Source organism: Phyllopteryx taeniolatus, chromosome 12, assembly GCF_024500385.1.
Source record: "Phyllopteryx taeniolatus isolate TA_2022b chromosome 12, UOR_Ptae_1.2, whole genome shotgun sequence".
NCBI classification, from domain to species: Eukaryota; Metazoa; Chordata; class Actinopteri; order Syngnathiformes; family Syngnathidae; genus Phyllopteryx; species Phyllopteryx taeniolatus.
In genome coordinates this window covers 14,058,260-14,085,038 of record NC_084513.1, presented here as the reverse complement: position 1 = coordinate 14,085,038, position 26,779 = coordinate 14,058,260, and the positions used below count along the sequence as shown (strand labels likewise).

Below are 26,779 nucleotides of genomic sequence, written 5' to 3'. Positions count from 1 at the left end.
CAAGGTGTATTGCTAGGAATGTTTTTTTATGGAGGTTTCAGGGACTGTATCTTATATATGCTACCGCCCACCATAAAAGCAACAGTCAGCACAATGGGAGGATGTATGAATGACTAGTAAGCATTATGAAGGAGAAAACATTGTGGTAACAAGTGTGAATGGTCTCCCAGTTGAAAGCAACTTGTAGACATGGCAGGTGAGTTTTGTCTCATCCACTGTTATTTCATACAACCCATAAATCTGACTGAATAATTATGTTTTTAGTCACAGATTTTAAGGAGCCAACGAAAGGGAAGCGCAGCAAAGGGAAGGTAAAACGTTTATTACACTTGCATGTTATACCTTTTCATGATGATGAATGAGCGTAGTAAGAGTATTATCAAAATTAAATGATTTAACGCTTAAATGTGGACTCTTGGCTGGCCATTTGTGTCCACCTCGCTTCCTTTTTTTGAAGCATTTAGCTATGTAAATCAAATGTAATGAAATTTCCCAAGGGTGCAGATTTTGGTCTGCTTTTATCATTTTCAACTTCAACTCTTCAACTATATCAGTGATATAGTTGATACGTTTGAGGCCACTTTGGGTTAATTAAACTCACGAAAATACTTGAAGATCTAGGGTTTTTTTTCCTACCAGATTACATTTGTCAATTTTCAGACAAAGAAGCAATTTCATGTCATTTTCTTAATTTGTGAAAGAGTTGTTTAGTGGCTCACTGCACTCCATTGGAGCAAATGACTGGCAATTTTTTTTAACAAGTCTCCTAGCATGGAGAATAACATGTTAATTTAAGTGGAAGTTCCTGCTGCTGACTGCAGAAAGACTTGTTAGCAATGGGGGGGGGGGGTTGTTAGGCCCCACTCAAGGGTATGGCAAGCAAAAGCGATACAAGAATGTTGAATGTGAACAACAAATTGTGTTGAAACATGTTAAGTTACGATGAAAGTTATTCTACCTTCTATTTAAATAGATCACAACAATTTGGTTTTGTAGACAAGATAACCTGCACAAATATTTCTGAGGTAACATTCACATTGTTAATTTCCACAGATTCCATTAAAAATGTTACCATTTATTCAGTACTTATTTTATTTTCACTGAATACTTATACTCAAGTATTTGGGGGCACGACTTTTGAGTTCATCACATTCCTAATTTACAGTATTCTTGAGTACAATTTTGGCTACTCTACCCACCTGTGTTGGCTATGAAAATGTCTCTTTTCTAAATTTGGGTATGTTGTAAGATGTAATAATAAAGCTGTGGACGGATATTAAAGTTTATTACATGAACATGGACTATGAACCAAATATCCCTATACCTTGGGCTTTCAGGCTTTATCGAGAGTAATGGGTATTCGTCAGAGAAATTCAAACGACAATAAAAGCTGAGTCAAGTCAGACTTGAGGCCGGTTGTTTGTCAATGCACCATTCATTTTCAGAGATGCAGAACAAATCCAAATTAGTTTGGTGCGTGGCTATTCTTCTCATAATAATCATGCAGTGGATGCACAATCCACTTGCCTTTTTCAACTTCCACCACGTAGATAGGAACTTCACTAAAAACAAATGATTACATCACCACTGAGGCAGAAAGAGGTAATTGCTCTTATTGTGCCTTGACCTTGAAATATAAGATGTCTATTTCCTTCACGTGCATAATCCAGTCATCATAAAAGTAGGGATGAGCAGTTGTTTCCTCCTCTTATTTGCTGTCCTCCCCGATATTAAACTGTCTATTAGGTTTTGTGGATTCAAGCAGAAGCTCGTACAGTTGGCCTATCTGCTCATCTTGGAAGTCGCTCAGTTTCTCCTCCGCCATGTCGATGCCGAATTTCAGATAGCCGTGTTTGTCCCTCACCGAGTCCAGAACCTGCGACTGCAGTGTGTCCTTGTAGTTCTCCCATTCTTTCATGAAGCTCTTCGTTTCTTCGGGCGATATGTTCTTGTGTCTTCTGAACTCGCTTTTCACGTAGTTGTCGCCGAGGGCTTTTAAATGTATCGGCAGAAAGCGATGCAGCACGAGAATCCGCTTGTATAAAGAACAAACTTTAGAGACTTGGGCGCCACTCGCCATGGTTGTTGATACGCCTGAGAAACACCACAAAACGATAACTCTTTTTTTTTTTTTTTTTTTTTATAAATCCTTGCTCACCGTTATGCTTTAGCGTACCATATTAATGCAGCAAACAGCAAAATATATAGGGTAAATGGATAGTTACTTGACAAGTCCTTGTCTTTCCTTGACGACGGACGCCAAATGACATTACTCCCTCAGTCAGCCATCCCGAATCACACACGGCGACACCAAATCTCGCGATACTTTACACCATACTACGGCATCCTGTAAGGCACATATTTGGCATAATTATACGACAATGTCAAATAGTATTAGCATTACATATCGTCTCCCGTAACGTAAACATAGCATTTGGTTACCAACGGCGTATAATATCTATCATCTATCTCATTTCCCCACGCTGCGTCTGAGTAGAGAGGAGCTGGAGTAGAAACATACTGGACAAATCATGTACTATTTTGAGTTCTTGTGACAATGTAAAAAAACAACTCTCCGGTGTCAGGATAAACACAGCTAGAACGCGGCGTGTTGCTGGATGTTTGACAGCAGCAACACTGAGGACTTGCTCACGACGGACAGAAGAAAAGTAACATGTGACTCCAAGCAAACTCATCTGCTGAAAAAAGCTTTGCACAAGGACGCCACCCTTTGTTCGTTTAGGTGAACAGCAATGCTTTCTGGGAGACAGGTTTTATTTCTTGCTGACCGCGCTTTAGTTAGTCACTCAGTCACTTAGTTAGTTAGTTCGTCATTGAGCACATTTAAACACAGCTCACACTGAACCAAAGTGCTATACATAGTGCATTAGCAAAGAAGAAATATAAACTGATATATACCAGCAATTGCAGACACTCTTTCTCCTTTTTGCTTTGGTGTTCAGAATTCAAACTCTTGGTAAATGTGAGCAGCACACACTTGCCGCCATTTAAAGTGGCCCTTTTTGAGATTGTTTTACAACCTACGCATTGTGCCAACACTGTGATTTGTAGAGTTAAAAAAATAAAAATAATCGATATTTTATACAAACAAAAAGAACTGATGTTCGTTTAAAAAAAATGGAGTAGACAGTAAAGTACCAGTAAAAGAAAAAAAAAAGATGCATGACTGTTCCTTCTGCTTTTTTCCCCCCCCAGGACATAACGGTATGTGGCTACCCACTCAGCATATTTTTCATTGTGGTGAATGAGTTCTGCGAGAGGTTCTCCTACTATGGCATGCGCGGTGAGAATAAAGTTCAGGCACATGTGACCAAACACATGAGCTGCACATCCACAGTTTATTATACATTTGGGGAAATGAATGAATAGTGTTGTTGGCTTTGCCTGCTTGTCCACAGCTGTTCTGGTGTTGTACTTTAAGTACTTCCTGCGCTGGGACGATGACATGGCCACCTCCATCTACCACATTTTTGTCGCCCTGTGCTACCTCACCCCTATTCTGGGGGCCATCGTGGCCGACTCCTGGCTGGGGAAATTCAAGTGAGCGGCTGCCTGGAGTTCTGTTGACTCACACTTCACGTCTTAAGTCATGAAGGCAGTGGCCTAGCATAGGGGACTAAAGGGATGTAAAAAAAAAAATTAAAAATAAAGTACTTGTGTAGTAGTTGTGGTCACAGGATTTTTTTTTTTTTTCAAACCACAGTTTATTTATAACTTTTTCAGTCTTGTCATTACCTTTTTTTGTTTATTGATCAGTAGAAATAATATGGTTCTACTGGTATATAGTGAGGTGCTTTTCGTTTTAATTTGAATCAACTCAACCATTTTGAAAACTTTTTCACATTGTAATTTACTAGGTTTTTGTGCCAATATTTATGTTAAAGGCTGACATTATTGTTTGTACCTTCGTCCCCAGGACCATCATCTACTTGTCCATCGTCTACGCGCTGGGCCAGGTGGCCATGGCGGTCAGCGCAGTTCACGACATCACTGACTCCAACAAAGACGGGACGCCTGACGACATGACGTTTCACGTGTAGGTTTCTTTGCAACCATAGTTTTCAAATCTGAAATGTTTAAATTGACGGCCTGTTTTTACAGAACGCTATGTCATGCTTTTGTTCAAATCCAGTGTTATGGCAATGGTGGGCCTCTTCCTTATTGCTCTGGGCACTGGGGGCATCAAACCTTGCGTGGCTGCCTTTGGTGGGGACCAGTTCAGTGACCACCAGGTAAGTACATTACCTTACTCAATACGATATTAAAGTAGAAGTAAGCAATAGGCATAGAGAAATAAAAGCAGATGGCCAAATGTAGTTGTTGTAATTTGTGAGACCTCTGTGCCTGTTTCGCAACAAAACAGTCCCATCTTGGGGTAATGTGAGACAAGAACATTTGAAGTGTGTTACTTCTGTCCAGTCTACTCTGTAATCTTGCTTTGATCGCCATCATTGCAGAAAATGGTGTTGGATATAGGATGTTGGAAATGGAAGTAAGGTATTCAATGCTTTTTTTTGGGCAGTTTTTGAAGGCTTGTTTGCGAAATTGCCAGTCTGTCAAGCAAATAATTTCTGTTTGGGTATTAGCAATACAGAATGTGTGTAATTACTACACCAATTCCAATGAAGTTAGGATGTTGTGTTAAATAATAAAATAATAATAATAAAAATTCTAAGTTCATGATTATTTGCTAAAAACAATAAGGTTTATCAGTTTGAACATGAAATATCTTGTCTTCGTAGTGTATTCAATTAAATATAGGTTGAACATGATTTGCAAATCATTGTATTCTGTTTTTATTTATGTTTAACACAACGTCTCAACTTCATTGGAATTGGGTTTGTATAATTGAAATAGATTGTATAATCTTTTCAGTGTATGATAGGTTGCATAAGCACTGCGCACAACTACAAACTGTGAGATTAGCATCAATGTCAACACTAACACGATAGAGAGACGCCAATATTAAAGACAACTTAAGTAGTGTAGTTGATGCCGGGTCTCCATTGCAATTGCAGAGGGGATCCTTATTACAAGCCGGTTAATTGTTGTCAGCACCACCATGAACAAGTAGTCAGGATGTCTGCCACACAGTTAAGAGGTTCTAGGTTTGAACCTCCGCTCAAGAGTTTACACGTTCTACCCGGACTTGTGTGTATTTTTTCCGCTGGCGACCTAAATACTGTGTGTAGTGTATACTTCATGTATCTATATCCCCTCCAACGATCATTTCAACCCCCCACCCTCAGCGCCGCCACCATAGCTGTGTCCCGGCCAATACCTGGGATGACTTATTAAAATATAATAATGATGATGATAATCAAATGCTTTCTAAATTAATTTCTTTCTACAATAATTCAGAGGGTTCCATGTCCGCTGATCCCATATTTATGAATGAAATGCGTCTGATCAACCAAAACATGTATGCAGAGCTTGCCTATCTGTCTGCTTGCACTGCGATCCAATTCACCAAAATCGTGTTAGACCAGCAGTCTACCTTGCGCTAAAAGTTACACGTGGTCTGAGCAGACATAAGTTTAGACTGAGATTCAGTCGCCAGTCACAAGCGCCGGGCAGATGCCAAAGGTCACACCCTTATTGTGTCGGTGCTATCCTTACGCAGACTGGTCTGCCAACTCTGTCACATGTGCAGTCTACGAAAATAGAGTCCATAAGGATCAGGGCTCAAAGTTTACCAATTCCCAATTGCCCGGGGCAACTAAAAAAATAGTCACGGGCAAGCTAGCATAACATACAACATTCTCGATTGGACAAACTTACGAAAAAAATTATTGTCGTATGTAGGGATGTCACAATAGTCACGATACTGCGAAATTAAACATGCCTCAATATCTTCGTGGCCTTGTCTCGGCATAAAATAATGAGCCGTTGTGCTTATGTAGTTTTGTGCCGTCTATACGAAGCCAACCCACTTAGCCAGGCTGTGTAGTGTTTCACTTCCTCATTTGAGTGTAAACACACCCGATTAGATACGTAACCCATGTGACCATGTATGCACGTCTAAAGACATACAGTTATTTGCTGACGGGCCTGCGTGACCGCAGCGTTGAGGGGAGCGTTAGCGTTTCAGCATGCTACGGCGTACTACACTTGTCAGAGGGTCGCTTCACAATCGACTGGGTGAGATAAAGGCAACTTGTTGTTTACACCGGCCTCCATCCCAGCAAACGCAGACCCACGGGCCGGGATCGGTTGCCGTGGACCTGTTGCGTAGCCAGCGTCCTGGCCATCTGGAGGCACCGTTAAGTCGTATCTCCCCGTGTTCCCTGAAACTTCGAGCCCTGGGGATGCTTTAATGGTTGCAATTAAATCATCTACAATGCTCCCTTGTAACACATTACAGCAATCACCATGTAGATTTCAGTAAATCTGTTTTGAATATCATCCTATTTTGCTCTGCAGGAGAAGCAGAGAAGAACATTTTTCTCTGTGTTTTACTTGTGCATCAATGGAGGCAGCCTACTGTCAACCATTATCACTCCCATCCTTCGAGGTAAGAGAAAGTTGAAACTTAAATTGCTTTGAGTTAGGCAATATTGCAATACAGAAGGTCATTGGTCCCGATATTTGGAGGTTTACAAACGGACCCCGGCATACGTCGACGTGCTCAGTTACCACTGCATTTACTATTTTTCATTACATTGTTGTATATACTCCCTACATCGCATTAGTAAAGTCATAATTATAGTCAACATTTGTATGTAAAACATTTGGAGGCTGTAGCGTATATGAGGGTTAACTAAAAATGTAATTAATTTAGGAGAAAAGAATACGCCGGAAGCGACGCCTGTGTTACTTCCGGTATCGTGTAATTTTAAGTTTAATGATTAAAATCAAGCTAATCTTTCTCGTAAAGGGGCACCACATCACTTTTTATATGTATAAAATGTAGGGAAAGTGACGAGAAACCTTTTTATCTGTCTCATAATCTGAAGGTTGCTACATTTTATGAAATTTTGAGTCCTCGACTACAGAGGTTCATTGTTAAACTCAGAACACACACAAAACACAACCAAGAGTGGAATTTTATAGGATATTTAATGACATCTACAATGGATCTAGAGGGAAACACACAGAGGGGTCTAACTAAAGAAAGAAAAGAACACTAATAATGATGAAAGAAAGAAAATAGGTGTATTTTGCCTGGAGCTAGTAATTAGTAATTCCCTGAAATTATTAGCCACTAATATTGTACAGTCTGGCAAACACTTGCAGTGTCTACTCACGAACGTAGATCAGATGGCCTCTGGGAGTGGTCTCTCTCTGGGCACGTCTCAGAAGCACGGAGACAGGGTTGGTTGCAGAAGAAAATGATGCACCAAAATGAAACAAAGCAAAAAAGGCAGAAGAAGAAAAATTGTTGTTCGTCACGCCTCGTTGGGAGAATATGACCGTCTCTCTTCCTGCCTTTTCAGGGGCTCGCTAGCAATTTCAGAGCGATCACGCTTGGCTGGAAGCGTACCTGGTACCTTAGTAGCAGCTGCTCTTATCGCCAAGAGGTGGGCCACAGATAGGCGGGGACGCCGCGTCTGTTCTCATCCCGGCCTTCGCCGTTACCGAGCCGTGTGCCCGAACAAAAGGAAGGGGTAGAGTGGCCCACGGCCGCCCCGTGGCTGGGGAGTTGCCAGCAAGACAAGAGCTAAGAAGTCAGAGGAAACAAGAGAGCGGGAGTCAGGGGTTAAGTACCCCGGGGGCGTGTCGAAGGGGACCAGACAAGACCACAGCCATCAGCTTGAGTCTGGTCTACAAGTTTTGCCTCATAAAATGGGTTTAAAATCATATATTAATATAAAATAACCTTAACTTTCTCTCTTTACACCTTCGTCAAGCATATCGGATGTCTGTTTATACTTTAGTCTTGGCAAATCAACTGGTTCAAATCACATTTCATGCTGCTTGATGTCAAATCAAGACAAACAATTCTCAAAATCTCGTCTCGCAGCTGCTCTTGTAAAGTTGATATACTGACACACAGAGTTTGTGAAACATCAAAACAGACATTTATCCTTGGTTAACATCAAATGAGAGTTCACGGGTTACATTACTCTCAAACGCCAGTGGATGGCGCTTTGCGTGCACGTTTGGATATTAAGCAAATAGTTTGTTGCTTGTATTTGCATCCCATCGTCGATCGGTACCCTCTTGGGCTGCTGCCAGTTCAAACGAAGGAAAGGGCTCTTTAATGACTGTAAACTAAGATTTCGAGGGGACCTGCTAATTACTTTAGGGTCCACTAGGCATCTTCTTGGGGGAGTCTCACAGCAGGGCAACCTGGAAGTATGCAGTTTATCAAGCCGTGGGGAGTCACTGTGTCATCTCAGTTTGCTGGAAGCATGTCCGCTACAAGGCCATGAATACAAAACAGTCAAATGAAAAACATCCATCCATTTTCTGTACCGCTTTATCCTCACAAGGGTCGCGGGCGCACTGGAACCTATCCCAGCTATCTTCAGGCAAGAGACGGGGTACACCCTGAACTGGTCGCCAGCCAATCACAGGGCACATATAAACAAACAACCATTCGCACTCACATTCACACCTATGGGCAATTTAGAGTCTTCAATCATGCAAACTCCACACAGGCGGGGCCGGGATTTGAACCCCAGGCCTGACAACTGTAAGGCAGATGTGCTAACCAGTCGCCCACCGTGCCACCCAAATGAAAAAACAGTATTTTCTTTTTTTAGTATTATTAATATTGGTTGATGTCTTCGTGTGTGTGTGTGTGTGTGCGTCTGCGTGTGGATGTGTGTGCGTGTGTTTACAATAGCTCAAGAATGTGGCATCCACACCAAGCAGAGCTGCTATCCCCTTGCCTTTGGCGTCCCTGCTGCTCTCATGGTGGTGGCACTGGGTATGTCTACTGTACTGTATACTATCTATCTATATATCTATATTCTCTCTCTCTCTCTCTCTCTCTCTCTCTCCATCTCTCCAACCATCCATCCATCCATTTTCTGTAGCGCTTATCCTCACTACTCACCAGTGTCGCGGGATTAGGAGTGAAACTCGATTAGAAAATTATTCAATTAAATTCCATCCATCCATCCATTTTCGGAGCCGCTTATCCTCACAAGAGTCGTGGGAGTGCTGGAGCCTATCCCAACTATCATCGGGCAGGAGCTGGGGTACACCCTGAACTGGTTGCCAGCCAATCGCAGGGCACACATGAACAAACAACCATTTGCACTCACATTCACACGTAGGGGCAATTTAGAGACTTCAATTAAGCTACCATGCATGTTTTTTTTTTTGGGCATCTGGGAGAAAACCCACGCAGGCACGGGGAGAACATGCAAACTCCACACAGGCGGGGCCAGGGATTGAACCCCAGTCCTCAGAACTGTGAAGCAGATGCTCTAACCAGTCGTCCACTGTGCTGCCTTCAATTAAATTATCTAATTAATTATAGTCTTTGTAATTAGTCTTTATGAATCATTTTAATCGTATTACAATATTTGTCCTAAAAAGCAAAAAAAAATATTCAAATGTAGTTGAGTGAATGACTGACAAATAACAGTAACACACTGTCGGGAGAAGACAAAAAACAATAAAACACGGCGCGAGAAAAAGTACTCCCCGTCGGGGAATCGAACCCCGGTCTTCCGCGTGACAGGCGGAGATACTGTCCACTATACTAACGAGGAAGTTAGTATACTGAGTTGACGAATGGCGTTTTGAAAGCTCTAATACACCCTGAACGTCGCCAGTCAGTCGGGGGGTGCATAGACACGGACAACCATTCACACTCACATTCACACCGTCACTGAGTGGGAACTGAACCCACGCTGCCTGCACCAAAGTCAGGCGAGTGTACCGCGACACATTACATTTCCATTCATTTTAATATGTTTTGAGATAAAAGCATATATATATATATATATATATATATATATATATATATATTTATTAAATTATTAAATATTAATATTAAAAATGATCTAATTAATTACGTCGTTGTAATTAATTAATGTCGATGAATAACATTTGATCGTATGGTAATATTTGTCCTAAAAAGCAACATTTAATTTATTCAAATTGAGTTTAGTGGACGAATCAAATCAAATAATTGACACAGATGGGGATGGGGTTTGTCGGGGGGGCCGGAAAAAAACAGTAACAGTGACAGACAGCGGGAAAAGAAAGAGCTACTCCCCGTCGGGGAATCGAACCCCGGTCTTCCGCGTGACAGGCGGAGATACTGTCCACTATACTAACGAGGAAGTTATTTCTAAAACATGAAATATGCGCTCTTAACTTCAGTTGTTCAATTTTAACCAATGTAACTGAGCTTATATGAGAACATTTATGGCGCTATATAATGTATTTCTACATTTTCAGAATTACTGAGGTCGTTCTCAAGTTTAGCATTCAAGTTAGCCGTCCTCCTTTGCTTTAATTTCAGCGTAAAATGAGTTGAACACCATACATTTAAATTAAAAAAATAAGTATTAATCCATCCATCCATTTTCTACCGCTTATCTGAGGTCGGGTCGCAGGGGCAGTAGCTTTAGTAGGGACACCCAGACGTCCCTCTCCCCAACCACTTCATCCAGCTCTTCCGGGGGGATCCCGAGGCGTTCCCAGGCCAGCCGAAAGACGTAGTCTCTCCAGCGTCTCCTGGGTCGTCCCCGGGGTCTCCTCCCGTTGGGACGTGCCCGGAACACCTCACCGGGGAGGCGTCCAGGAGGCATCCAAATCAGATGTGATCTCCCTGTAGTTGGAACACAACCCTCCAGTCCCCCTTCTGACAGGGGATTCTGCAAGACATTCCCAGCAGACCCTCACAATACGTTTGGGCCTGCTACGTCGGACCGCCATCTTCCCCCACCATCAGAGCCAAATCACCACCAGGTGGTGATCAGTTGACAGCTCCGCCCCTCTCTTCACCCCAGTGTCCAAGACATGCGGCCGCAAGTCCGATGACACGACCACAAAGTCGATCATCGAACTGCGACCTAGGGTGTCCTGGTGCTCAGTGCACGTGTGGACACCCTTATGCTTGAACATGATGTTCGTTATGGACAATCCATGAAGAGCACAGAAGTCCAATAACAGAACACCGCTCGGGTTCTGATCGGGGGGCCGTTCTTCCCAATCATGCCCTTCCAGGTCTCACTGTCATTGCCCACGTGAGCATTGAAATCCCCCAGCAGAACGATGGAATCCCCAGCGGGAGCCCTCTCCAGCACCCCCTCCAAGGCAAAAAGGGTGGGTACTCTAAACTGCTTTTTGGTGCATAAGCACAGACAACAGTCAGGACCCGTCCCCCCACCCGAAGGCGGAGGGAGGCTACCCTCTCGTCCACCAGGGTGAACCCCAACGTACTGGCGCCGAGCCGGGGGGGCAATAAGTATACCCACACCTGCTTGGCGCCTCTCACCGTGGGCAACTCCAGAGTGGAAGAGAGTCCAACCCCTTTCAAGAGGACTGGTACCAGAGCCCAAGCTGTGTGTGGAGGCGAGTCCGACTATATCTCGTCTGAACTTCTCGACCTCACACACCAGCTTGGGCTCCTTCCCTGCCAAAGAGGTGACATTCCATGTCCCTATAGCCAGCTTCTGTAGCCGGGGATCGGATCGCCAAGGTCCCCGCCTTCGACCACCGCCCAGCTCGCACTGCACCCGACCCCTATGGCCCCTCCCACAGTTGGTGAGCTCGTGGGAAGGGGGACCCACGTTACCCTTTCGGGCTGTGCCCGGCCACCAGGCGCTCGCCTTCGAGCCCCACCTCCAGGCCTGGCTCCAGAGGGGTGCCCCGGTGACCCCCGTCCGGGCAAGGGAAAACTGAGTCCATTGTTTGTCGTCATCATAAGGGATCTTTGACCAGTGCTTTGTCTGGTCCCTCACCTTGAACCTGTTTCCCATGGGTGACCCTGCCAGGGGCATAAAGCCCCAGACAACTTAGCTCCTAGGATCATTGGGACACACAAACCCCTCCACCACGATAAGGTGACGGCTCAAGGGGATAAATATGAATATATTTATGTATATAGATGGATAATAATGTGTGCTGTCCCAAACACAGTGGTGTTCATCGTCGGCAGTGGCATGTACTACAAAGCAGAGCCCCAAGGAAACATCATGATGGATGTTTCTAAATGCATCGGTGTAAGTCTTTTTTTTTTTTTTTTTAGTACTTGCACCTGTTCATTGTTCTTCTTCAAGCGTCCGTGATATAACTATTTTTGTTTTATTTGCTACCAGTTTGCCATTAAAAACCGCTACAGGCACAGAAGCAGCAGATTCCCCAAGAGGCAGCACTGGATGGACTGGGCAGAGGAGAAGTATGATGTAAGTTTGGCTTCAAACAGTTTGTAATTTTTCTTATCAGCAGTGAGTGTCATAACTAAGTGCTTATTATGAAAATATTATTCTTATCAGCAGTGCTTAATGTTATTGTATGATTCTTTCTAACTGCCTTGTAGAAATTGCTCATTGCTCAAATCAAAATGGTGCTGAAGGTTCTCTTCCTGTACATTCCACTTCCAATGTTCTGGACTCTCTTTGACCAGAAGGTATTTTACTGAAAGCTCTTCACTGCACTGCATGCACAATTATAAGCCCGTCTGTGGTGTTTTGCATTGTTTGTTAGCATTAAGCTAAACTGACTTAAGCAAAGCTATGTGGTTGTTTTAAAGACAATATTGGTGTGCAGAATTGTTTGGCAACTATGTGGAAAAAATAATAATCTTTTGCCATCTCACTCATTTATTTTCAACTGTTGAAGTGAAAATAGTGAACAAACAACTGAATTAAAATTGATGCTATGGTCAAAATACTCCCTTGTGCACACAGTGTATAGTCTTGATGTTGCACCATGCAACCGATGTCTTCTAAACACTTCTCTTGTCTTTAAGGGTTCCAGGTGGACTCTGCAGGCCACCACCATGCATGGAAACTTTGTACGTTTGCCACTTAAGAACAATTTTAAACTCAGAGGCAATGTGTGGGGGTATTACTAAGCTGTATGTGTCTGCAGGGAGCGCTCGTCATCCAGCCCGATCAGATGCAGGTATGCTTATGTCAAGTCATGATGTTTTATAGATAAGCGCGCGCGTGTGTGTGTATGTGTGTGTGTGTGTGTGTGTGTGTGTGTGTGTTGTCTGTGTGGGTGTGAGCGTGTTGTACTGGCCTCACTCTCACTGTGTCATTTTAAAAGACTGTCAACCCCATCCTGATCTTGACCCTGGTGCCCATCATGGACAGTGTCATCTACCCTCTCATCAAAAAATGTGGCCTGAACTTTACGTAAGTAACACTAGAGGGTGACTGCAGCTGTGTAGAGGTCTTTACAGACTGTAGCTACACTACTCACAAAAAGTTAGGGATATTGTCATTAGCAGGTAGCTATAGATATACAAAGAGACTGGAAGAGTCACAGAAAAGCAGACAAGTGGACATACTTGGAAATAAAAATTTAAAATCACTTGTTGTAATTTTGTTCAGCTCCTGGTTCGAGAACAGAAAACTGTGCAAAAAGTACTGAAACATTGAACAGGGAAAAAAAGAGGTTTCTATTTAAAGAGTATCATTTTGGTTTCAATGATTAAGTGGACAATGCACCCAACGATCAATTGTGTCACAGCATTAATTTATTTGGAGACGACGATTTGAGAAAATATGCTGTAGTATTTAACAATATACAGATACTTGTATGTTGTAATAATATTTGTTTCGTTAGGCCTCTAAAAAGAATGACCGTGGGGATGTTTCTGGCAGCTTTGGCCTTCGTCTGTGCTGCACTGGTTCAAGTTCAAATTGACGTAAGTGGATGATGCAATATTGTTTGTTGACGTCGTTTTACATTTCAATGAGACACGGCTCATGTGTTGTTCCACATAACAATTTGGGACAAGAGTATCACAGCCAATAAAATGATCTCTACTTTGTACCTTTTTTTTATTTTATTTTAGAAAACGCTGCCTACATTCCCATCAGCATCTCAGAGCCAGTTGAAATTACTGAACATGGGTCCTCAGCCAGTCAAAGTCAACCTGCCAGACAATGTTCAGCTGGAATTCTCTCCAAATCAAGTACGCCGTCATCTCTTCATAACTTAATGCCCTGCTCTTTTTTCACAGCCAGATGTTTATTCGTCTTAGAATTACTGTTTAATTGCCTTCTGATCAATGTGTCGCCTTTTTGGGGTGCCTCACCATGCCTAAAACCTCACCAGTTTATTTTTGCAAGTGTGTGTATTCTGGTAAAAATGTGTTTTTTAGGGTTTCCCTAACACAACTCTCAAAACTCACTCATAGTGCCTCCTGCATGCACCAGTTTGACCGATTGACATGAAATTGTGTGAACATGTCTCATACAACAGGACGCATAAAAAAATGTTTCAAGGACCCATGCTCTGAATTGAACAGGAAGTCGCCCGTTTTGCGTTGAAGCTGCCATTTTGAGCAAATTCCAGGGTTTGCACTTTGGAAAACCCCTACCCCTGCTCCCATCTTTAATGTATATTCTTTGTGTGTGTGTGTGTGTGTGTGTGTGTGTTGCAGGCCAGTGAGCAGTACTTGACATTTGGAGAGGAAGAAATCAGTGTGTCTGTGGAGAGCCACGTAGGAGTGACGAGAGCGCTCTTCTTAACCAAGGGAGCTCGACAGACGCTTCTGCTTCCTGCAAACGTCTCACACGAGTGGCTGCTGGTGATTTCAATACAATTCAAATAAATCAAAACGCTTGTGTGGCGAAGCAAATAAACATTGACTGTGTCTTTCCCTCAGACTAAGGACCTCAAGGCCAAGCCGCAGCAAGGAAATAACGCAGTCAGGTAAATTACATATGTTACATCCATCCATTTTCTATAGTACTTATCCTCATAGGGTCGCAGGTGAGCTGGAGCCTTTCCCAGGGGACTTGTTCCAAGAGGTCGGGTACACCCTGGACTGGTCACCAGCCAGTCACAGGGCATATATAGACAACCAATCATTTTTACTGACATTGAATTAAATGGATTAGCATTGGAAAATGATACCACTAAATGACCAATTGATAGAGAGCACCATATTTTAATTAGAAAATATAACAAACTACTATGAGGACAAGTGCTATATAAAATGGATGGATATCTGGCAAAGATTAATTGAAAATTGACCAGTTTCTGTGGTTACATACTAAAATATGTTTCAGTGCTGACTTCATTTACAACATTTTTATTTATTTATTCCAGATTTATAAATGGAATGTTAACAGCAGTGAATGTGTCCATTGCTGGAGCAGACCCCACTTTACTCGAACCGGAATATTATTCCAACTATTCCCAGATCAAAAATGGAATGTAAGTACTTCAAAACTTAACCTCGACTGGCTATAGCCAACAACAACAACCATAGTAATAATGCAACTAACATACTAACGTGATTTTCTGTTGATCAGCACCACTTTCACCATAAAGAGCGATTCAGAGTCATGCAAATACAGCAGGGAGTTTGGATTCGGAAGTTCGTACACTTTCTTTATCCACAGTACATTCAAGTTTGGACCTTCTGTGAGTTTGCCAGATGCATCGTTGTGAAATGTGCTCTTGTGTATTTATTTTCAGCATTTAAAATTGTTACTTGTTTTTCTGTTAGTGTCACGAGTCTATTAGTGCAGTAGAAGACATCAAGCCCAACTCGGTGCACATGGCCCTGCAGATCCCACAGTACTTTTTCATCACTGCGGGCGAAGTCATGTTTTCTGTCACAGGCTTGGAGTTCTCTTACTCACAGGTAAACAAATATTGTATTGTACACGACAGTGTATTCTTTTTATCATTAAGTATCTTGTCTTTGTAGTGTATACAATTGAATATAGGTTGAAAAGAATTTTTTAATCATTGTATTCTGTTTTTTTCTACATTTTACACAACATCACAAATTCATTGAAATTGGGGTTTGTATTAAAGAGAGGTTTGGCCTATCTAAAAGAAGCTCCTCCCCTTACGGCAACAAAGTTCCTTGGCACCAAAATGCCACACGATAGTGCCAAAGCACTATATTTCTATTAGACCAGCATTTACGCCATATTGTGGCATCTTTTGGCATTTCAGAAAGAGCACAAACAGTGAATATGTGAGTTTTTCAGCAAATAACAGAGGATAGGTTAAAAAGAAATCAGGTGAATTTGTGTTTAGTCGTAGGAGGACTGACTGTACTATGAGGCAAAGATAGGAAATTGCTTTGGGTCTTGAGATTTTTAGGGCCCCACAAACATTTCATAAAATCTGATTAAGTTTTCTTCCATTTCAAGTAATTATTATTGTTGGAGTATTAATTTACATGCTTAAAACACATCCAAATGCTTATTCTATCATGATTGTTTCGAGTGCTCCCCCACCCTTCTCATGCAATGGACTATTCCATCTTTACACGCTGGCTGTCACATAAGACTTTCCCCCCGCCCCCTTTTTCTGGGTGATGTGCGCACACTCACAGCCAACAACAAGGCGTTCTAAAGCGGCCACGCCAGTGGACTATCGAAAGGAAAGAAGCATTTTCGGGGTGTAAACATAGCTAGATAGCTAACTGCATGTCGCAATCATGCCAGACAACCACTGATGTGAATGAAGGCGCTCAAGTTCTTATATTATGGCGGTGGGGGGACTCATGCCTGACCTGAAGTGTGTCACTCTGCACCGTTTTAGCCTTGCCCCCCAAAAAATCTGAAAAACTTAAATGGTGAAAAAAAGTTGAATGCTATACCTTCCCAATTGTACTACACAGTTCTCAGTCTTTGAACGTTTTCAGCAATTATCGTCAAACGTATAATGTACTTAGAAACAGTACATTTCCCTTAGTGCTTCTGTAGAGCATTTTGCATGACTGTGTTCCTTCTGTGTCATACTTTTTATCTCCAAGGCGCCGAGTAACATGAAAGCAGTGCTGCAAGCGGGCTGGTTGCTTACTGTAGCTATCGGCAACTTCATCGTTTTGATCGTAGCTGAGCTGGCCAAGATTCCTGAACAAGTAAAAAAAATAATAATTGCCACACAAATAACAACCACACTCAAAAGTTACATTTCTGCACCATGTGGCGAGATGATGATACATGATTCCTCCTCGTTTAAAGTGGGCAGAGTATGTCCTCTTCGCCTCGCTCCTGATCGCCGTGTGTTTCATCTTCTCCATCATGGCGTACTTCTACACCTACATGGACCCCATGGAAATTGAGGCCCAGTTCAGAAAGAACGTGGATGATGACGACAAGGACGACAGAGACCTCAAACAGATGATGGCCGTCAAGAGAGACTCTGTTGACAGTGATGATGAGAAAGATAAAAACAAACAAACTCAAATGTGAAAAAAAAAACAGTGGGACACTGTTGAAGCTACATTGCTAAATACTTGCTTGCTTGCGTGCCTTTGTGTGTGTGTATGTGTGTATGTTTGTATACTATACTTCAATGGGCAGACAAAATTACGGCAATATATCCTGTTCATGATATACTGTATTATAGAAACAACCAATGCATATATTTTCCATTTAAAATACCTTGTTCTACATTTCATTGTGTACTTTCATTCTGTAACATAATAAATCATTTTGGGAAATATTACGTGATAATGAGTTAAGGGAGCATGTAGATATTATTTTGTTTCTTGTTTAATTTTCCTCAAAAGTCAAACATTACTTCCATCCCAGAAATCATCAGTATGTCAAATCTCATCTAATCGCAATTCTTTTGGCTTTTTTGTTGTTGTTTTTATGATTGATGGCAAAGAGGAAAAGTGTGATGTAACCACGGAACAGGAAATGGAACTTACTGCCATGAAGGAAAGGGTGTGGTCACCCAGTACAATATGAGCAATACAATTACATTAGTTACAGTTAAGAATGAGGAAGACAGTCGTTCTGCTCGTGCGCTGAATTGTCTTACTAGTACATGGACTTTAACTGGTTATCTTTGATCTTATCTTTACTGTATTCTTTATGTCAGAGCCAGGGGATCCATATACAGAGTTACAAAGAACAATTTAAAAGAAACTGAAAGAAAAAAATAGTAATAACAACAACAACAATAATAACAACAACAATAAATAGAAATAACAGCTTTATATAGATATAAAATCATGATAATCTCAAGCCTTCCACAGTGTTCAATGTCCAACACAGACATATTCGCCAGTGGTTTCACTGTCTGGAATAAACTGCAATAAAATTTGACAGAACTGCGTACAGGGTTAATAAGAACATTGATTAAATCATTTTCTGACCCAGATGCCCTTCACATAACACTTGTTTTTTTCCTCTCCGTATTATCGAATAAATGCTCAAACATTTTCCAAAAAATGGCACTAAAATGAACTTTGGTCACGATTTGGGTTCTTCTTCAGTGACGCTTCTGACCGAGGCTGTCGTCTACGCACACCGCACTGTTCTACGCTCCGATTGGCTGTGCCCACAAAATGAAAATAACATTAACAAAGATGGCGCCGACTGAGCTAGAAAAGTGTTGAGAGCAACAAACGATGCAACTACATAACAGTGTATGTTTGCCAACTATTTGGGAATATTTCGTGGCCGAAACTCTGCCTTGACAACGGGAATATATCTTGCAAATTTCGAGGTTTCCCACAGGACCTCTGAGATAAAATATAAAGCAAACTGGAACTGTTTGCCAACTAGCAGTTGAAGTAGCCTTAGCATCGCGAGCGTAAGCTAACTGCGGAAGGAAAGCAAGGGGGACGCGGTTCGAAGTACACGGCGACACAAGTCGAGCGCTATCTTGTAAACCAAACAACTTTTGCTTCCGGCACCGTGAGCAGTCTCGCCGGGACTGCAGTGCGGATCACGTCGTCTAAAACAGAGGTCGGTAAAGCGAGCACACCGCTGAAGAGGAAATCTGTAAAACGAGGTGGGAAAGCCGTTTTAGCTGACCCGACGCCATGGCTCACTCTCCGATACAAAGTGGGCTTCCGGGGATTCAGGTAAAATCTATCCACCCCAGACAATTAACCATTATTTTATTGAATTTTCTACTGCTTGTGCGTTTCCTGTCTACGTTTCCAAAATGTCACTACTAACCTGCAACTATATTCAGACGTCTAAATACCTTGGAGACAACCTCTTTTTGAAACACTTGAAGTCAACACAGTAACAACGCACTTTGAGAGAAAAGTAGCCAGATTAGGAAATTATTTTAATTTTCAATAGCAATGTCATAAAAAAATGTTTTTTTAACTCTTATTTGAACGTTTCTGTAAAAAAAAATAATAATAAATTCTACAAATAAGTGTCCATTTGGCTCAATTTGATTTTTGCAGATTACCATGTCATGGATGACCGAGAATCTTCACAGGCATTTAAAATAATAATAATAATAAATTCAACAAATAAGTGTCCATTTGGCTCAATTTGATTTTTGCAGATTACCATGTCATGGATGACCGAGAATCTTCACAGGCATTTAAAAAAAAAAAAAAAAGTAGTCCCCTCCTGGAAGCCGTCACCTTATCGTGGTGGAGGGGTTGATCCTAGGAGCTAAATTGTCTGGGGCTTCATGCCCCTGGTAGGGTCACCCATGGAAAACAGGTCCTAGGTGAGGGACCAGACAAAGCACGGCTAAAAGACTCCTCTGATGAAAAATATAACTGGATTGATGTTTCCCTTGCCCGGATGCCGGTCACCGGGCCCCTCCTCTGGAGCCACGCCTGGAGATGGGGCTCGAAGGCGAGCGCCTGGTGGCCGGGCCTGCACCCATGGGGCCCGAAAGGGTAACGTGGGTCCCCCTTTCCATGGGCTCACCACCTGTGGGAGGGGCCATCGGGGTCGGGTGCAGTGCGGTGGCCGAAGGCAAGGACCTTGGCGATACGATCCCCGGCTACAGAAGCTGGCTCTAGGGACGTGGAATGTCACCTCTCTGGTAGGGAAGGAGACCGAGCTGCTGTGTGAGGTCGAGAAGTTCAGACTAGATATAGTCGGGCTCGCCTCCACACGCGGCTTGGGCTCTGGTACCAGTCCTCTTGAGAGGGGTTGGACTCTCTTCCACCCTGGAATTGCCCACGGTGAGAGGCGGCGAGCAGGTGTGGGTATACTTATTGCCACCCGGATTCACCCCGGTGGACGAGAGGGTAGCCTCCCTCCACCTTCGGGTAGGGGGACGGGTCCTGACTGTTGCTTGTGCCTATGCACCAAACAGCAGTTCAGAGTACCCACCCTTTTTGGAGTCCATTGAGGGGGTGCTGGAGAGCGCTCCCGTTGGGGCCTTCATCGTTATGCTGTGGGACTTCAATGCTCACATGGGCAATGACAGTGAGACCTGGAAGGGCGGGATAAGGAGGAACGGCCCCCCCCGATCAGAACCCGAGAAGAAAATTCTATTGGTGTACGTTATCAGTTGATAATGAATAATAATTATGAATAATAATCATGACAATGTATAACCTTCAAACGTCTCGAAGTTTCTGTCAAAACATCATTACATTGTTCCAGATTAATACACAACACCCTTAGCTGTTTATACAGGCAACTGTAGCAACCTGACACAGTCAAATTTTCTATAAAGGAAACGTAAAGAACTTTGAGGACATAAATTAACTAATTTAAAACCATAATGAGTGATTTAATCATTTCCTTTATTTGGTGATTACAACACCTTTGATGACTGGGGTGCTGCTGAGGAATTGAGAGTTAAGAACTTTAACGAAAAGTTAACTCAGTAAAATTTAATCAGATTAAAATTCAAAAACACTTCCTGGCACAAAAGTACGAACCGAGCGCCTCACCGTTGAGGTTTTGAATGATACCCTGCGCCAATTTTATGCTGCCGTCCAGTCAACGAAGCCTGACAGCGAGTACAGCGTTGCCAGCCTGAGAGCTTGCATCAACCGTCACATAATACCGAATATATACGTGGAATAATAAAAACTGATTTTATTGTCATACCTGTGGTTGTTATTTAATATTAGAAACTAGAAAATATATTTGCTGCAGTACTGAATAATAGCATTTACATTCAATTAGAAAGGAGATTGCAACCACTCTTCATTGTCAAGTCCTCAGGCATTACAAGGGAAAATAAATTGAGTAAAATTTTTCATTTTGACTACAAAACATCTCTTTACTCAAATGTCATAAATTATCAGATTTTTAAAAAATTATTTATTCTTTTTTTTGATTTCTCAAAATGTAGGAACCCTGCCAGTGACATGTGAGGAGGGATAGCACTTAAGTGGAAAGTGACTTGTCACCATGTAATGTTGCACCATCATTTATGGACACAGTAGTTTGCCACGATACGAAAATTCTCACTTTGCGATACATTTATAAAATCCCTTGATACCGATTGTGACAACCTAAAGCATCAGTAAAAGCAGTGGAATCATAAATGGCAAAACATGGCACTTCTAATTATGAGTATTTTTATACATTCAAAATAATATTAGGTAGCAATGGAGGATATTAAATACAATTATTATTTATATTCCCTATTGATAAAACAAAATGAAAAATTGACAACTGTTCCGCTATTACACAAAATAATATGATTCTCACAGCTTTGTTTAAAATATAAAAAATGCTTTACAGTAGATTGGTCAAAAAATGTAGATGCGTGAAAACTAGCCAACTTCTTTTTTTCCCTGTGTGTGTGTGTGTATTTGGGCAGTTCTTAATAGCAGGAGTAGAAAAGTACAAACTAAGCTGAATTGTGCACAATGTATTGAGTCAGTTGTGTGAAGTCTGTTCAACTCTCCGGTAGTAGTGAGCATGTTAATAGTCCTGCCACACTTCGTTTTTGAAAGCTGGGTATCGCAGTACTTTTTTAGAACCGGTACACCGTGCAAACCTAGACGCGACCATGTAAAACGGTAATCAACGTGCAGTGGAAAGATTTCTGTGTACTTGGAAGTTGGGAGGTCAGTGTCTTCGCAGTAAAGGCCTCTTTATACGCCCGCATTGCATCACGTGACCGACGCATTGGCCCGTGTGGCCCCTCAGGATCACTTGATGCGCGCATGGCAAAAATTGTTTCTGCGCGTAGAATGCCGCCGAGGTCATCTCTCGTGATTGGTCCATTTTAGTTAAATGCTGTGATGACGTACTCACCGTTCCTCTCGGTTCCACATACTACCTACGCCGTTGCCTTCTTGATCGATTTTGCAGCATAATTAAACACATCATCTGGTCATCTGCATCTATTTGTTCTAGCTGACACTGTTGCACGGTCGCCAAGGTTGTTGTTTTGTTCCTTATTCCGGAAAGGAAAGTAAAAATGGCTACCGGAAATGGCCAAAAATGCAGAGGAAACTCCACCTTGTGGCGTCCTAGCCAATATCAGCCATAGCGACATCCCCGACTTGGAGGAGAACTGCAGTACATTTTCAAAACTGCGTGCGTGGGTTGCGCTCGACTATAAAGGTAAACTGCGTGCGGGATAGCCGCAGTGACGTCAGCGCGGTCACCGCCCGCGGGAGTATAAAGAAGCCTTAAGACTTTGTGGTGCAATTCTGTTCATATATTATTGATGGCAATTCATTGCCACCAGTTTAAAAATACTATTCTGGCCAGCCAGGATAGACATCTTTACCACGGTAGTTTATATAGTCACCATCACAGTTTTCCTTTTCCACACCAGATAAACTTAATTGTTTCAAGGATTAACAATGATAAAATTAGTGTGTAGAATAAGTTTCCACATTTTATTGATGGTCAACAAGATGATGATTGGTCCAATGACTGCATTCACCCACAGCTGTCCTCTCCTCTGAACTATGACAGCTTAGCAAATCCGCATGCCAACACGTCACTAGGAGTTTTGGAAAATGTGACCCGCAGCCACATGTTCTGTTACAGTGGGATCATAATGTGGGGAATTGCTGTCAGCGAGGGGTGAGGGCGTGGCAGTTGGATGAGGTACTAGTGTGTTGAGTTTGCGGTGCACACGGGAGGGCATCAAACAAAGCTTTAGGTGGGGTTTAGTCAGTGGCTGTAAACGTGCTGACGGTGGCTATGGTAAGTACATTCCCATCGTGTGTAGTCTGCACTCACAGCGCACTTGTTGTTTTTGCGGAGGACAAGCTCAACATTGTTTTCACCTGGGTGAACGAGCACACCAATGTTTGGATAGTTTTTGCTTGTGTTCTTTCTGCAGTGCACTATTCTGCGCCGACCAATCTCTTTTTTGTAAAGTCTAATTCCTATCAAATTGAGTAGCCCCCAACCCCACCCCGCCCCAACTGCACTTTTTATGAGAGCCACAACTCAGGCGTACAGCATTCCCTAGCATGCATTAGCACTTTTACAGGAAACTGTTCTCCTGGGACGGAGACCCGAGGAATTTTCTTTGTGAGCTAACATATTACCATCGAAAGAGACAGGTTACCTGCTAGGTTAAGTCTTGGACATGCATGGAACACCAATGTATAATGTTTAAGCTTTTGAAAACTCAAGTTATATCCAGAGTACTGTCACACTAAAAGGAAACCTTTTTTTTATTTGTATGTATCTGTACTAAAATATTTGGCTGCTAAACCTGGAATCTTTTGATCTAATGATTGTACAATATGAAAGGAAATGGGAGTGTCCCACTGCAGGAGCGCAATTGCACTCTGGTGCTCTGCGGGGAAATAAGCCATTTAAGGCTTCTGTATACTCACGCGGACGGCGACCGCGCTGACGCCATTGCGGCTGTCCCACGCGGAGTTTGCCTTTACACTCGAGCACAACCCACGCGCGCTGTTTTGAAAGTGTGCTGCAGTTCTCCGCCAAGTCGGGGGTGTCGCTACGGCTGGTATTGGATAGGACACCACAGGGTGGAGTTTCCTCTGCATTTTTTTTTTTTTTTTTTTTTTTTTTTTTGCCATTTCCGGTAGCTGTTTTTATTTTCCTTTTAGTAACAAGAAACAAAGCAACAACAATGGCGACGACGACAGAACAAATAGACCTAGATGACCAGATGATACGTTTAATTATGCTGCAAAATCGATCGAGATGGCGGCGACGTAGATGGTATGTAGAACCAATGGGCACGCTGGTACGCCATCACAGCATGTGACTAAAATGGAGCAATCACGATAGATGATCTCCGCGGCGTTCAATGCAAAGTAACTATTTTTGGCGGGTGCGCGTCAAGCTACGCAGAGGTGCTGCGCGGGGCAATTCGTCGGTCACGTGATGCAATGCAGACGTTGTCGACCTCGGGAGTATAAAGAGGCCTTTAGTTGAGTCAATAGGTCCCACACACTGACCTCCTAAATTATGTTTGTGTTACACCGATTTTCAAATGATTTAAGCTACTACGGAACCTTCAACTTTGTTCTGTATTCTTAGGTCAAGGAATAGAAAATGAAAAGAATATGAATGGGTCAAATTTTGAGGTGACAGATTTTCAATTGAATGTTTGAATTTGGTGTCAAGTTCCCACATGTAATGCTGTCCCACTAATGCACACGTATTGTTCCCGTCCCTCAGAACCTCAAAGCCGATCCAGAGGAGCTTTTTACCAAGCTGGAGAGGATAGGCAAAGGGTCCTTTGGCGAGGTGTTTAAAGGCATTGACAATCGCACTCAGAAGGTGGTGGCCATTAAAATAATTGACCTGGAGGAAGCAGAGGATGAGATTGAGGACATCCAACAGGAAATCACAGTTCTCAGCCAGTGCGACAGTCCTTTTATCACCAAGTACTTTGGATCCTATCTCAAGGTGAGCTCAAGCAGGAACATCCTGTATTGAACTTGTAGCTTGCCTTGCCCCTCATAATCTCTCATAAATATTGCAGCCAATGTGGTTTAGCAGACACGTCCTTCAATACTTCAAGTAGTCGGGCACGTATACATGTCTAGTCCAATAAAGTTAAAAATACTTATGTTCATTTCTATCCTCAAACCTATTAAAAGGTTAAGGTTGGCCTTACTTTAAGGAAAGAAAAGTCCTTGGTATTTTGGTCATCTCTCATAGCTGCACTGATTACATACAAAGGGTCAGTTGGGAGTTGTAAATATTTGTCCTTGTTGTAGTACATTCTCACATTGTGTGATTATGCTTACAGTGCCTCTAATGGCATTTAGTCTGGTACTTAAGGCACGGAGAGTAATGGCAGTCCATTATGTCAATTATGCCCCTGGTTGAACGAGAGAATTGTGGCTTTTGGAGTGTGCTGAGTGTAAGTAGGGTATTTTTGTTGTTGTTTAGGTATGTACTCTGATACTGGTGGAAAACATTGTAGCTGGAGAGATCTTCGGTAGATTAAGAGGGTCTGCTCTACCATCGATTGATTGATTGATTGATTGTTGTTATAAGGCACTCATCATTATTCCAAAAAACCTACTGTTGCGGCTATCGGGGAACCAAGAAGGAACACATTGGGGAAGTAGGTTGGCTGGAAGGAATTCATCTTAATTTAATAGATTGTCCTTGTACTAATGTAAAAAGCATCTTTTCCTGCTTGGCCATTGGCTGGATCAAGGTTATATTATAAATAAAGCTCGCAAACCTTTGTCAGAATACAAGATTAAAATTTGTAGAAGTCAAGTTGTCCTTTGTAAACGACTTGGTGTATGTGCTGCCTGTTGATAATGTATGATAAGAGGTCCTGCTATGTCATGGTAGCGCCTTTGCCCTGCTCTTCCTCAGAAAAAAATGGTGGCCAGAAATGAAAATGAAACAACACTTACTTATATATGATGGCCTCATAAAGGTGACAGATTACATAACTTGGATTTCCAAAATCCTACTGTATGTGTCTGTAAATTGCCTAATTTACATATTATATCTGCAAACGAAATACTGTTTTATGACCAGCAAAAATGAGGATTCATGTGCTGACTGCTGGAAGTGAACACACTGGTTCACTATGGTCCGGACGCCTGACTTTTTGTTTTGTGAACACTCTTAATTGCTTTTTTTTTTCAGGGAACAAAATTATGGATTATTATGGAATATCTGGGCGGAGGATCTGCCCTTGATTTGGTAAGTCGACAAAGTCAGTCATCAATAAAGACCATATTCTGTCCATAGTTTTTTGGGGTTTTCTTTTTTTGTTTCAAATCTAAAGTCATTCGAGGCTGCATCTCACAAACTAATAAATATGTTTTGTCTAGTTGGAACCGGGCGCCCTCGATGAGACGCAGATTGCCACCATTTTGAGAGAAATCTTAAAGGGGCTTGAATATCTGCACTCTGAAAAGAAAATTCACAGAGATATCAAAGGTGAGAGCGAAAGAACCTGTTGGCATGATTGATGATGAATTGAAAAGTGCTATTTTATGTGAGGTATATTCAACTGGGCAGTGGCAAATATGCTTTTGTAAAACACAAAGACGTGGTCAAAAGGTAAAGAAAAACATGCTAAACATTAACAGAACCCTTCTGTGTTTTCACATATCTTGTAATAAGCATGCACATAACTCTCAAGAGTCATGTTAGTGGCGACGCTAGTGCTAACACGACAAGAAAGCCATCTCGATATCTTTGTACTGAGTTTAGGCTTAAATGCATAGCATCATGAGTACACTTTAATAAAATAGAATGAATTAAAATGAGATAAATATAAAAATAGCAGTCCAAGTAAATCATTTGTCTGGCATTTTCAGCGGCCAATGTGTTGCTGTCGGAACAAGGTGATGTCAAGCTGGCGGACTTTGGTGTGGCGGGCCAGCTTACTGACACGCAGATAAAGAGGAACACATTTGTTGGTACGCCTTTCTGGATGGCGCCTGAAGTCATAAAACAATCGGCGTACGATTCAAAGGTCAGAACCATTACATCTGCTTGCTTTCTATTTTTTTTAAATGCAGTAGTGACCAAAACAA

At 42.2% G+C, this 26,779-nt stretch overlaps 3 protein-coding genes and 2 non-coding genes across 7 annotated transcripts in view; 2 read left to right on the top strand and 3 right to left on the bottom strand.

Annotated features, from left to right (window-relative positions):
* Positions 1-103: 103 nt before the first annotated feature.
* Positions 104-17,597, top strand: slc15a1a (solute carrier family 15 member 1a). Of its 2 annotated transcripts, XM_061792796.1 has the most exons (23): positions 104-196; positions 265-311; positions 3,217-3,304; positions 3,420-3,561; positions 3,938-4,057; positions 4,154-4,253; positions 6,445-6,535; positions 8,813-8,896; positions 12,070-12,152; positions 12,249-12,335; positions 12,470-12,559; positions 12,902-12,946; positions 13,024-13,056; positions 13,204-13,292; positions 13,726-13,807; positions 13,958-14,077; positions 14,549-14,695; positions 14,774-14,820; positions 15,220-15,327; positions 15,426-15,537; positions 15,623-15,760; positions 16,889-16,996; positions 17,100-17,597. In XM_061792796.1, the coding sequence occupies exons 1-23, from the start codon at positions 190-192 to the stop codon at positions 17,328-17,330; spliced, it is 2,199 nt and encodes a 732-aa protein (XP_061648780.1). In that variant the 5' UTR covers positions 104-189; the 3' UTR covers positions 17,331-17,597. The 2 variants fall into 2 exon arrangements, with proteins under 2 accessions (XP_061648780.1, XP_061648779.1); XM_061792795.1 differs by lacking the exon at positions 104-196 and having other exon boundaries at positions 255-311.
* Positions 1,269-2,360, bottom strand: sdhaf3 (succinate dehydrogenase complex assembly factor 3). 2 transcript variants are annotated; one of them, XM_061792798.1, is made up of 2 exons: positions 2,226-2,360; positions 1,269-2,094 (listed from the first exon to the last, which is right to left on the bottom strand). In XM_061792798.1, the coding sequence occupies exon 2, from the start codon at positions 2,078-2,080 to the stop codon at positions 1,709-1,711; it is 372 nt and encodes a 123-aa protein (XP_061648782.1). In that variant the 5' UTR covers positions 2,081-2,094; positions 2,226-2,360; the 3' UTR covers positions 1,269-1,708. The 2 variants fall into 2 exon arrangements, with proteins under 2 accessions (XP_061648782.1, XP_061648783.1); XM_061792799.1 differs by lacking the exon at positions 2,226-2,360 and adding an exon at positions 2,177-2,199.
* Positions 9,618-9,689, bottom strand: trnad-guc (transfer RNA aspartic acid (anticodon GUC)). The gene has a single exon. It is a non-coding gene; the product is annotated as a tRNA-Asp (tRNA).
* Positions 10,194-10,265, bottom strand: trnad-guc (transfer RNA aspartic acid (anticodon GUC)). The gene has a single exon. It is a non-coding gene; the product is annotated as a tRNA-Asp (tRNA).
* An 825-nt stretch (positions 17,598-18,422) lies between the features above and the next one.
* stk24a (serine/threonine kinase 24a (STE20 homolog, yeast)) overlaps positions 18,423-26,779 on the top strand; it is a 20,818-nt gene continuing 12,461 nt past the window's right edge. The window contains exons 1-5 of the mRNA XM_061792797.1: positions 18,423-18,958; positions 24,441-24,671; positions 25,881-25,937; positions 26,069-26,177; positions 26,561-26,718. Of these exons, the coding sequence (XP_061648781.1) occupies positions 18,917-18,958; positions 24,441-24,671; positions 25,881-25,937; positions 26,069-26,177; positions 26,561-26,718 (597 nt within the window). The 5' untranslated portion in view covers positions 18,423-18,916. The remainder of the gene's footprint in view (positions 18,959-24,440; positions 24,672-25,880; positions 25,938-26,068; positions 26,178-26,560; positions 26,719-26,779) is intronic.

Bases quoted from the DNA above. Each gene is read 5' to 3' on its own strand.
- slc15a1a (XM_061792795.1), top strand. From the start codon at position 255: ATGTTTTTAGTCACAGATTTTAAGGAGCCAACGAAAGGGAAGCGCAGC. The intron at 4,058-4,153 runs GTAGGTTTCTTT...GTTCAAATCCAG, and splicing joins GACGACATGACGTTTCACGT to TGTTATGGCAATGGTGGGCC. The intron at 14,078-14,548 runs GTACGCCGTCAT...TGTGTGTTGCAG, and splicing joins TGGAATTCTCTCCAAATCAA to GCCAGTGAGCAGTACTTGAC.
- sdhaf3 (XM_061792798.1), bottom strand. From the start codon at position 2,080: ATGGCGAGTGGCGCCCAAGTCTCTAAAGTTTGTTCTTTATACAAGCGG.